An 11,282-nucleotide genomic window follows, 5' to 3' on the forward strand; every position below is an offset into this window, starting at 1 on the left:
TCCAGCCATCCTTATTCACCAGGTCTCGAAGTAAAATTAATAATCGAGTGAAGCTCCAATTAACTATATCGCATTCCAGTTTGCTGAAAAGGTGTGATCGGCTCCTCGAGGAACTATCTTCCCTACCAGGGATTCACACAACCCTTTGGACACCCTCCTCATATCTGTCCAATCAACATAGCCCGGACCATAGATTCTATCCTCACTTATTAGCTCAAATACCTAGATCTTGCCACTCAAATGCTATTTGGGAGGGGGATGTGGCGCTTGGTACCATGGAAAACACACCAAAAGCTTGTCATATACAAAGCAAGACACGCAAATCACGCACAAAAACATTAAAAAGATTGGAAGATAAGATTCTCCTTCTTCATGAAATACTCAATGGACCCTCATATTGTCTATTGATGCTCGTTGTGCCCGGTATCAAGGCTTGGCTATGTAGAAGATTTTCATTGCGGGCATGTCGACTTTCCCAGCTCAAGGATAATATAACTTGCGCCTCAATACATGACTACCTAGTCGAAGAGAACAAGCTCCGAGCATATTTAGACTTCAATCATCAAGAGTATAATCAAAGTCAACCACCCCCACCAGATTAAGGTAGGATGGATGATGTCTAAGGTGCTGCGTGAGCTAGCTGAGTCTAAATTATTTTCTCAATCTTAATGTCCGCTGAGTTGTAGAGGATTCGCTTGGAACCCAGATAGTTTTTGGTATTAGGATTAGGGTAATGATGTGGAGCTATAGTACTTGTAGACAACCGTGTTACCTACTCTTTTATGCTTTACTGAGGCTATAATTCTAAATAAAGTTGCCCCATAATTGGATGGATCTGCAGATCTCTGTAATACAACTGGGCGCATAGGCAGCAACAGATAAATAAGATGAACTAATGCAATTTAGCAGAAAGTACGGCGGACACTAATAAGAAAGATATATACGCACTTTAATCGCGGTCCCTAAGATTATAAGATCATATAAACCCCTAAATCCTTTCTTTCTTGTAAATAATGAATACTCCATTAATTTATGAAGTTATCCCTAGTAAACTAATTCATTATTTTAGTTATTTGAACCTCCAGAACCATCGTTGTTCTACAAACTCAACTCAAACCAATAGCGTTGATGATAACCCTACCCCGTCGGGCAGGGCAACGAAATATACCTCCCACACACACTCCACTCACACCTGCACTCACTCACACCAACCGACCATTCTCCGCCTCTCGTCCCTTGGGCGTTTCGCCCGATCGTCGCTTGAACACGCGACAGATGAATTTCGCGCCGCGCACGACCCCCCGGACCAGAGAGGTGGGGTTGTAGTGTTTGACGCGGAACATGTAGTACAGCAGGACGGTGCCCAGGATGTTGAAGCCAATGTAGGCCCATCCGATACCGAAGTTGCGCCAGCGTTCGCCGTAGGCTAGACAGTGAGATTGGTCAGTGGGATGGGTTTAATGGGACAATGGAAGAGGGGAAGGGACGTACAGATATTTGAACTGGCCAGGTACTGATCTGCGTTGCGGAGCTGACAGTACTCGCACCCCTGGGTCGCGTTTGGGTTGTACAGCTGGCCTGGGGCGGCCTGTAGGTAGGCGGCTAGGTACTGGCCGCAAGACTGGCCGCTTGGGGGATCGAAGATGCTGAGTTCCTCTTGGGCGCACTCGATCGCTCGGCCGTGTAACCCTGTCGCGGTGATGCCGGCAATCAGATAAGTCAGGGGTGAGACGCGGTACATGAAGATCCAGAAGCCCGGGAGGGCGTTGGGGGGTTGCATCACGCCGTTGAAGACAAGAGTCATCATGAACAGGAGGGTGGCGATGGTGCCGCCTGTCTCGGCATCGGGGAGTGCGGAGATAATGAACGAGGCGAACGTCGAGGTGAAGATGTAGAATTGCATGATCAAGAGAAGCATGAGTCCTTGGCGATGCGGTGCTTGGTTGGCTCCGTAGACGGGGTAGTAGTACGATGCGTAGGCGATGATTGCAGCGAGGACTTGGTAGGGGATTTCGACGAGAACATTGGCAATCAGGAACGCGGCCCAGGAGTACGCCTTTGATGGCCTCTCTCGAACCTCGTATAGTGATCGCTGGACCACGAACTTGGGCATGATTCTAATAAACCGTGAGCGGGAATTGAACGGGAGACATCGGAGAATGGAGATCGATAAGACTTACTGTTGCACCAAAGTCGAGAAGATGGAAGTCATCATGAACGCACTGAACAAAACATCCTGGAACCCCTGCTGGGAGCTATCGGGCTTGAAGAACGTAAAACCAATGAAAAGCGAGGATGCGGTGGCCAGGATGAGTTTGGCATAGACATAGTAGGGCTCGCGCCAGTACTGCTGGAAGACACGATAGGTGACGTACCACAGCTGGGAGGTAAACGGCATAGCATATTCTGCCTGCTGGGCCTGCTTGGTAGTGTCGTTCTCTTCGTTGGATGCGGACGCGCGATCTCGATGGATTCGGTCGACTTCACCTGCCACGTCCCTAGCTTGTTGACTCTCGTTCCAGACAAGAGCCCAGTCCTTAGTGGCCTTGCCAGATGCACCAGCCCCAATAATCTCCAGCATATACTCAGCCGGCTTCTCACGTTAGTATAAACTATCCTATCCAAATGGATGAAGGGAGACTTACATTTTCCGATTCACCACACTCTCTCGCCCCGTTGCCTTCAAAGTAATCAAGCAAGGTCCGAGACTGGTCTCCGATATCCCCAAAATAGACGGTTCGACCGCCCTTGGCCAGGAAAAGAAGACGATCAAACTGCTGGAACAAGAGCGCACTGGGCTGATGGATTGTCGACAACACCGCCTGACCGTGGTCTGCCAGTTTTCGCAGAAAAGCAATAATCGACCACGAACTTTGAGAGTCCAGACCACTGGTCGGTTCGTCCAGGAAGATCAGCAACGCGGGTTTCGCGGCCAGTTCAACCCCAATAGTCAACAGCTTCCGCTGTTCAACGTTTAACCCTTCACCTGGCGTTCCGACGATGGCACTCGCGAAGTCCTGCATACCAAGCATCTCAATAACCTCCTCGACGTACTTGTACTTTTCGGCCTTGGGGACAGACTTCGGCTGGCGTAGGACTGCACTGAAACGCAATGCCTCTCTAACGGTGGTCGTGGGAAGATGCAGATCTTGCTGCTGCACGTATCCGGTTTTTCTCTGGAAACTATTGTCCAGAGCTTTTCCATCCACCAGCATGTCTCCGGTCACGACGCCGATTGAAACACGCTTGGCCAAAACGTCGAGAAGAGTTGTCTTGCCTGCTCCAGAGACACCCATCAGGGCCGTGAGAGTACCGGGTTTCACCCACCCCGTGACATTATCCAGCAGACGCCGTTGACCTCCCTTGACGGGTATATCGTAGCAGACATCCTGCCATGTGAAGACGCTGTGTTGCTTCGGAATCACAGCCGTATCCTCTTCTTCATGAGCACCTTTTTCAGGCTGACTGACTACCGCTGACTCTTTATCGCCCTGATCTTTGTCGATGTTGCGCATGTAGGCCGGAACATGGCCTCGTCGAAACACCAAGAATTCGGCCTTCGATGAGGTTGCCGAGTTGATTTCAGTAGCCACCAAGTACAGTGCCGTGAAAAAGATCCAGAATCCGATCAGGATGCCGAGGTTCCGCCATTCATGCGCATATGTGTACGTATATTGCGATCCGATATAGGCATCCCCAGACACGGTCCTTTCGCCTGCCACAGAGCCTCTGATAGAGCATATGAAAGAATTGCCACTCAGGTTGGGATACGCCGGCACGAACTCCGAGCACGTGAAGCGTCGACCGTGGAACTCGTTTGCAATCATTGACTCGTAAGTATAAAAGACAGGGTTGAGCCATCTGATCCAGCTGAACCAAGGAATAGAGGACATCTGTGGCACAGGTATCACGAAGCCTGTATAGATGACGATAGCCAAGACGATCACACCGGCGATGGACATTGCTTGCGCGAGCGTCTTGGTTGCTGCAGCCAGCGTTCGGAAGATTCCTGACATTGCAAGTGTGCTTAGGAATGTGAACAAAAAGAATATGAAGAATTGAGACGGCTCATATCTCTAGATCCCAGTATTAGTGACGGGCATGATTTCCCTTGCTCTTATTCTGCACTTACCAATCCAACCAAGAAATAGAAGATGATGTTAAACACGACAGCCGCGAAGAACTTGACCGGAATATCAGAGACAACGCCACCGAGTGCTTCCGCGAAGGGATGGACAAAGGCGTACGAGGCCTGTTTCTCGACGATAGGCCGTTGATCATAGAGCGAATTGATTTCCGTGATACTGATAAGTGCATTCATCCTGAAATAAAAATTAGCCGACGATTCTATCCGGTTGACCGAGGGAGTTTAACATACAAAACGGCAAAGAAAAGGGCAGCGCCCTTACTCTGAAACCCAGCGGTGGCATTTGGAGTCCTAGAGAACATTAGACTGAAGTGACAGACCCTGCAGGGAGCACTCACCCATAGTATATAGAGCCAATAATAAGAGCCATAATGCTTCGCCCGATGAGCGTGGTCAGGGTAGAAGGTTTATCGTTCCATATCCTAACATCATTAGCATGAGAAACTTGCACAGCAAAACAGTAATGAAAGAGCTAACCTTTGATAAGCCCTCATTGTGCAAAGCTTGATCTGCATCAGAACCGAAATGACATAAGGACTCTCAGGCCGGACGTGTTTTGCCTGCCGCAGCTTCTTCATCTGGCTAAACGCCTGCTCTGATTCTCCTCCGGGAGGGAAATCCTGACGATACTGCTCGATTTCCCTGCAGAGCCTGGCATATTGAGGACTGTTCTTCCAATACTTCTCAAAATCATCTGGTGTGCGAGGGACCCTGTTTTCCATCCCCCTCCGCACTTGGCGCTCTTGAGGGTTGGTCACGGATGTCAAGAAATCACCGGTCGTTTGACGCGGGGGGCAGTGCCAGCCCATTTCGATGAAGTAATCTCTAGCCTCTTCGCATGGCCCGAAAAAGATCTGACGGCCTTCATACAAAACGATGGCTTTGTCGAAGATATCATAGATGGCCTGTGAAGCCTGGTAAATGGCGACGGCGTGACAGGTTCCAGCGAGATCGGACGAAACACGCAGTGCCTTGACAAACTCCAGGGCACTTGCGGAATCAAGACCCCGAGTACTGTTATCCCACGCTGCGAGAGGCGCCCCAGACACTAGAGACAATTAGCGCGAAACCGCAACTACGTGCGGACAAATAACTTACGTGCCATCTCGGCAATACTGTAGGAAGTTAGCTAACAAGCGACGTAGAGGACATGGGCACACGAACCTGACTCGCTTCCGTTCACCTCCTGAGACACCTCTGATGTAGTCATCTCCAACTATATTTGATGTTAGAGGCACAGATAAGAAGTAAACCAGATTCTGCTTGTTCCCCCGAGGTAGTATACGTACCCTTCGTGTTATACGTGTGCGACAGTCCGAACACAGTCATGACAATTTGCGAGATATACTTCGCATACTGCTGTCGTCCAATGCCACTCAGTCGAACCTCAGGCGTTCTCGCCGCGGCAGCGAATTCCAGCGTCTGACCAACAGTCAAATGCGGGAAATGCTTATCCACTTCCTGGTTGTACAGCACTTCGCCCTTGAACTCTTTGTGCATTCGTTCCATCGAGATGCCATTGTATTGGATTTCCGAGCTCTTTCGAAGCTTCAGCCCATGCATTTCTCCACACAGTGTCTTGAGGAATGTCGAGCACCCACTACCCGGCCTACCCAAGACGATGAGTAGTTCACCACTCTGAAGAAGTCCGTCGAAATTGCGCAGAATATGCTTCTCGGGAGATCGTCGGGCGAAGCTAAGGTATTCCTGGGGGCGTAGTGGAGCCATCAGCATAGAGCTCACACTGCTTTGATACTGCAATGCAGACCCGGATCCGGAGACGTTAAGATTCTGGAAGGCAACGCCGGTGGAAGCAGGGCGCGAAAGGCCCTGTCGATCCATCAACTTCAGCATCTTGCGGACCCATTTCCGCTGATCGAACTGTCCGCTGTTAGGGTCGAACGCAGGATGGTCGTCGTCCATTTCTTCGATGGTATCCTTCCGCTCTAGAGCTGTCCCACCGGTACCTAAATCAGTTGCTCGGCGCTTGGGGAAACTCGAGGCGATGCGAGTTAGCTGCTCTCTTTCCTCCGGACTCATGTTCTCGAAGACCTTGCTGCCATCACGATCGACTCTCGATTGCCGACGAGAAACCGGAGGCTCCTCTTGGATCTCATTCTCATGCGCGGTATGGCTGGAGGTAGACCCAGAGGAGATGCTGTTCTCATCGTCCTGAGCCATCTTGGACAGTCGATCTGGGCACAAAAGCCCTACACAAACCCTAAAACGGTAAGACGAGGAAGTGTAGCACAGTGAACAGAAAATATAAGACCGTACTAGCAAGGAGGGAAAGCCAGTGCCCAAAAAATAAAGTAAAGAATGCCAGGAATACAGGGGGTCAATCGCTAGTTAATATCTAACCTTTGCTCTGTCCTATCCACGCCACATCATGTGAGAAGATCGGCGACAAATGATAGGCAGACTAGGGAATGATTGGAGAATTTTAAGAGCAAGGAGCCCGATCAGTAAAATCGATAGCATCGTACGCGAAACCCAGGGCGCCCCTGGATTCGATTCGCCCAATACGTGAGTGGTGATGTCATGACGGCAGACTATCTTCTTTGTGTAACTACGTGGTGGAGTTTTGCACGGATAAAATCTGAGCTCTCGGGTTTGCTTCGAGCCATCCGAATCGTTGGAATGCCATGAGAGACCGGCACCAGCCAAGTGAAAGTGGGTGGAATGGAAGGAATGTGGACGTGCCGGATGCGGCCCCGGACCAGAACGTTTCTAGATCTTCGGCATCGGAACTGATAAAATTGGATACACTTTAATGAGGAGTATCGGGGGTCGGGAGCTCGATCCCTTCCGCGCATACTTATGCACAACCGTTCATGTTGCTCGAAGGTACCGATTCCGAAGCGATGTGCAATGTCACGCTAAGTGTGGATTAGACCATGCCCGAGCAGCATACCTACGCAGTAGTAGGACAGGCAGAAGGCGGCACGGGCTCTCGGGAACGAAAACATCCGCTGGCCTAGATCCACAACTGGCCAATCCGAGGACTCGCAGCTGGCTCCATCCGTATTCCGTATTCGAGACAGAGATAGACACTGGGCATCGGATAGGGTCTGCATCATGATCATCACGGAAGATGTGTTCATCGCCCGTTAGCCCCGATGAGATACCAATTCTTGGCACGAATGGCTGCGGAACTCGGGATTATTGGCGCTTGAGCGGGCGTGCTGCCACAAACTGGAATTCGCTAGGCGATCAATAGCATCCGAAATCCAATAGACGAAAAACCGATGGTGGCATTTCAGCTAGTACGAGTAGTGATTTTAAAGTTGGTCATCAAGCCCCCCAACAAAGAGTAGTGATGAATACGGTTCAATAGGTTCAATAGATGGAATGGATTGGATGAATAGTGAATGAATGGATCGAAGACGATGAATTGGATCTGGATCACCTGACTCGAGTGCCTGGCTGACTCATCTTCCCCGTGCTGCCCCACTTGCACCGATTTAGCTATTCGGTCTAACCGAAAGCAAAAGCTATCGTGCCTCAGGCATACTGCCCGAGCAAACAGGCCAAACATCCTCAAAAAAAAAAAAAAGATTATGGCCGCAATCGCGATAGCACTTGATGAATTTTTGAGGTTCAACGTCAACACCTACATTCGCAGTGGCACACCTTGAAATCCGGGCCATTTGGATGGACTAATACCCGCGATACTACACATCAACCCAGACGAATTCCATCTGGCTTGCAACTGAATCAATCTATACTGAGGAAAACCCAAACGCATAGTCTACAAAGATCATGACGGATCTACAAAAGACTCCCTTTGTCAGGGAGCTTGCCTCAAGCGGTATGTTTCCTACCAATTGACCACCGGTCATAGGATCAATATACTGACAATGTCCTTGTCCATTAGACCGACGCACTCGCGACAAAGCAACCGAGTCCCTGACTCTCTTCCTGCGCTCCAGAACCGACCTGTCTCTTATCGAACTCCTGAAACTATGGAAGGGTCTCTTCTTCTGTACGTCTAGTCTTCCTTCTACTCCTTCTTTTCTGTACCCTCCACTCTTTTTCACTAGTGCTCTACACGACAAAACCGAGAAAGACAACCCAAGCCCGATTCCCCTCATAGCTAACCCCCCCATCCTCTAGGCTTCTACCACTCCGACCGCCCCCTCACACAGCAAGCCCTCGCGCGCAATCTCTCGTACGCCCTCGTTCCGACCCTGCCGCGCGCCACGCTGCAGCGGTTCCTGCGCGCCTTCTGGATCACGATCGGGCGCGACTTCCACTCGCTGGACCGGCTGCGTCTCGACAAATACCTCTTCCTGATCCGATGCTACGTGGGGGTTGCCTTCGAGGTGTTCGTGAAGGGCGCCAAGACGCAGGCGCAGGAGGAGACGAACAAGAAGCGCAAGCGCCAGGACAGCGGCAAGAAGGAGAAGAACAAGCGGTCGAAGGGCAAGAAGAAGGCCCAGGCTGAGGCGGAGGACGAGGACGAGGAGAAAGAGGACGCTGCGGCGAATGGCGATGGCGCGCAGAAATGGGCCGATCTCGAGTCCTACCTGTCGATTATCGAGGAGGGCCCGCTCTGTCCGTTGAACTTTGATCCGGACCAGCCGGCGGCGGACGAGGCGAATGATTACGTGCCGATGCCGCATGGACCGGATGGGCTGCGCTATCATATCATGGATATCTGGATCGATGAGTTGGAGAAGGTGCTTGAGTTTGATGAGGAGGTGGATGGTGAGGAGGAGCCTCAGTCGAGGAAACCCAAGGGCGAGGTGCCCATGGAGCTGTTGCTGCGGCCCATTGAGAAGTTGCGGACGGACTGCCCGTACAAGCCGGTGAGAACGAGGGCGGCGGAGACGCTGAATGACGATCGGTTGGTGGAATGGGGATTCAAGACCCGTCCCGTTCAGGAGGAGGATGACGACGAGGACAGTGAGATCGAGTGGGGTGGTTTCGATGATTAATTGAGGTGCCAAAAATTAATTCTCGAGGCGTCTGGGGAGCGGCTGTATATCTAGTCCAGACAAAATTCGTTTTATCGCCGAATGGCATTATAGACAATGATCATGACGGTTAAACCCGTGTTTGAAATGCTTGATGAGACTACGAAGTACATATGCAAGGATAGAAAGTCCAGCGTTTTTACAACAACGTCAATTCAGCTGTACATACAAAGCAGGCCAGTGCTTGATGAAATATTCTTGCGCGAGGGTATCAAAAAGTGCGAAGATCAGCAGCTATATAAACACATCTCCCCAAAGCCAGGAGTCCGGGTTCTTTCTATTCTATGTCTGTCGCAAGACCCGGACAAGTAAATTTCTTTTATATCATGGCTTGGGCCCCTCTGCTTCGTAGAGGTGTCCCGACTTGGATAGGACGGTGCCCAGTCCTTTGTGGATCTCAACCTGGAAAGCTTCAAAGGGAATTCGCTCGCCATCCACGCTGATATATCCTTCCTTCTCTCGAGGAACGAGACGATACGCGGTCGCCTTACGGACGTTGACTTCCGGCATATCGAAAAAGTTCCCCTCAGGGATTGCTGTCATCATTTTGAGGGACTTCGAGACTCCGAGAGTTCCGTCGATAGTGACGACGTCCATCAATCCGTCATTAGGCAACGAGGCCGGAAAGAAGTTGGTGTCCTTGGACATGATGGCCATATTGCCGGCGTAAAAGTTGCCCAGCGTCTCGGACGGAATGACTTCCCAGTCCTTGGGGAGGTCATCCTGCACAGTGCCGTACTTCAGCTCGGGAAGGCCCCCGGACCGTCCAGCAGTCTCTTGGGGGGAACGGAGTGGAGGGACACTGTTCGCGTATGCAGTATAATGATCCTTGATGGCTTTTTTGTCGTCGATTTCCACCTTAACAGCAAGATCGCACGGCCAAACAGCACTCTTCACGATCCGTACAAGGAATCCGTACGTGAATCGATGAGCACCCATCCATCGGATGTTATCGGTTCCCAGGTCGCACTCCGCGATGATGCCGAAAGACTGCGACAGGAACGACAAAGTGCGAGTTTGCCCTTGCGTGATCGAGGCAAGATCCATTGGTGTTCGTAATCCTTTAACTATGGCGAGTGCCGCCACAGACACGCTGCCCGTTCCGCTGAGGTTCCAGGTCATCGCATTTCCCGAGCCACACGGTATTAACGCAACAGCCACTTTGCTCAAGGCTTCCCCAGCATTTGGCTTCTTCGCCAGACCGTTGAAGACTTCGTACGGGAGCCCATCACCGGAACAACAGACGATCGCATCGTAGGCATCGATGTCGATTTTCTCTGTGATTTCGGTGGCGTGGCCGGAGTGCGTCGTTTCTTGAACATCCACCTTGCAGCGGGCCGCGGCAAAGATGGACGCCGCATAATTCTGATACAATTTCACGGCGCCTCCTTTGCCTCCAAAGGGATTGACAAGCACCTTGAGCCTCTTATATCGTTGTGCGTTGCCATATGCCAGGTCCAGCAATCGGGTGATCCAGGCCTCGACGTTTGCCTTTTCCTCGTCGGCGATCGGGTACTGAAGCGCAGTTACGGACACGTCATCTTTAGTTGAATGCTCCGCATAGGTAATGGTCAAGCCCGCCGGGGAAAGATCGGCGTCCAATATATTATAGAACGAGATGGCATGGGTATCCTTGGTTGCTGAGAAGCGGGCGAGAATGTCAGCGATTCCGAATTACCTTCTCGGACAGCGCGGAAAACAATCAGACGGAAATAAAAGAAAAATCAATCAAGCATACACGACTTGGGCAGTAACCCGCAGCATGCGCGACTCGAAGTACGCGTGGAGGAACGCTCATCTAGAAAGAACAAGGTTCGGTTAGAAGGGGGAGCCTGCCAGCACGGTGACAGCCATTGGCTAGCGGCAACATACCGGCGACGAGAAGGGAGTCGCTGCTCAAGGTAAGGGAGACGGACTGTGCTACCGTCAGGGTCGAATCGTGCTGCAGCAATTGGTGTTGGGAATCCGGCTGATCCGCATTGTTGAAGGACGGACGCGCAGCGTCATGGGTGGGCGAGGTCATTATGTTCTCGGGGGGACAGAGAACATCGTACAGCCACCGCACAAAGAGAATCGAACAGGAACACACGGAAAGGATGATAAAGAAGAGGGAGGAGGGCGAAAGAGGATGAAGCGTGGCAAGGAAGGGGAGGAAG

The 11,282-nt window shown here is 51.2% G+C and overlaps 3 protein-coding genes across 3 annotated transcripts; 1 reads left to right on the forward strand and 2 right to left on the reverse strand.

Moving 5' to 3' along the window:
* Positions 1-1,202: 1,202 nt before the first annotated feature.
* Positions 1,203-6,328, reverse strand: P170DRAFT_430820 (ATP-binding cassette transporter; the record flags this gene model as incomplete). Its single annotated transcript, XM_024847983.1, has 11 exons — positions 1,203-1,426; positions 1,492-2,117; positions 2,181-2,593; positions 2,646-4,076; positions 4,133-4,322; positions 4,379-4,438; positions 4,486-4,569; positions 4,625-5,195; positions 5,246-5,262; positions 5,312-5,363; positions 5,437-6,328. 11 exons carry the CDS (start codon positions 6,326-6,328, stop codon positions 1,203-1,205), a joined length of 4,560 nt encoding a protein of 1,519 aa, XP_024699099.1.
* A 1,408-nt stretch (positions 6,329-7,736) lies between these two features.
* P170DRAFT_418136 (ribosomal RNA processing 1 family protein) lies at positions 7,737-9,197 on the forward strand. Its single transcript, XM_024847199.1, has 3 exons — positions 7,737-7,958; positions 8,025-8,132; positions 8,264-9,197. Exons 1-3 carry the CDS (start codon positions 7,910-7,912, stop codon positions 9,085-9,087), a joined length of 981 nt encoding a protein of 326 aa, XP_024699100.1. The 5' UTR covers positions 7,737-7,909; the 3' UTR covers positions 9,088-9,197.
* Positions 9,198-9,327: 130 nt separating this feature from the next.
* P170DRAFT_441255 (putative sphingosine kinase (SphK)) lies at positions 9,328-11,262 on the reverse strand. The gene is made up of 3 exons (XM_024850274.1): positions 10,999-11,262; positions 10,865-10,924; positions 9,328-10,766 (listed from the first exon to the last, which is right to left on the reverse strand). Exons 1-3 carry the CDS (start codon positions 11,147-11,149, stop codon positions 9,451-9,453), a joined length of 1,527 nt encoding a protein of 508 aa, XP_024699101.1. The 5' UTR covers positions 11,150-11,262; the 3' UTR covers positions 9,328-9,450.
* Positions 11,263-11,282: the final 20 nt, after the last annotated feature.

This window comes from Aspergillus steynii, assembly GCF_002849105.1.
Source record: "Aspergillus steynii IBT 23096 chromosome Unknown P170scaffold_10, whole genome shotgun sequence".
NCBI lineage: Eukaryota > Fungi > Ascomycota > Eurotiomycetes > Eurotiales > Aspergillaceae > Aspergillus > Aspergillus steynii.

Coding starts and splice junctions, on each gene's coding strand:
- P170DRAFT_418136 (XM_024847199.1), top strand. CDS start 7,910: ATGACGGATCTACAAAAGACTCCCTTTGTCAGGGAGCTTGCCTCAAGC. Junction 7,959..8,024: donor CAGGGAGCTTGCCTCAAGCG/GTATGTTTCCTA, acceptor CTTGTCCATTAG/ACCGACGCACTCGCGACAAA. Junction 8,133..8,263: donor ATGGAAGGGTCTCTTCTTCT/GTACGTCTAGTC, acceptor CCCATCCTCTAG/GCTTCTACCACTCCGACCGC.
- P170DRAFT_441255 (XM_024850274.1), bottom strand. CDS start 11,149: ATGACCTCGCCCACCCATGACGCTGCGCGTCCGTCCTTCAACAATGCG. Junction 10,925..10,998: donor CGACTCCCTTCTCGTCGCCG/GTATGTTGCCGC, acceptor TGTTCTTTCTAG/ATGAGCGTTCCTCCACGCGT. Junction 10,767..10,864: donor CGGGTTACTGCCCAAGTCGT/GTATGCTTGATT, acceptor CCCGCTTCTCAG/CAACCAAGGATACCCATGCC.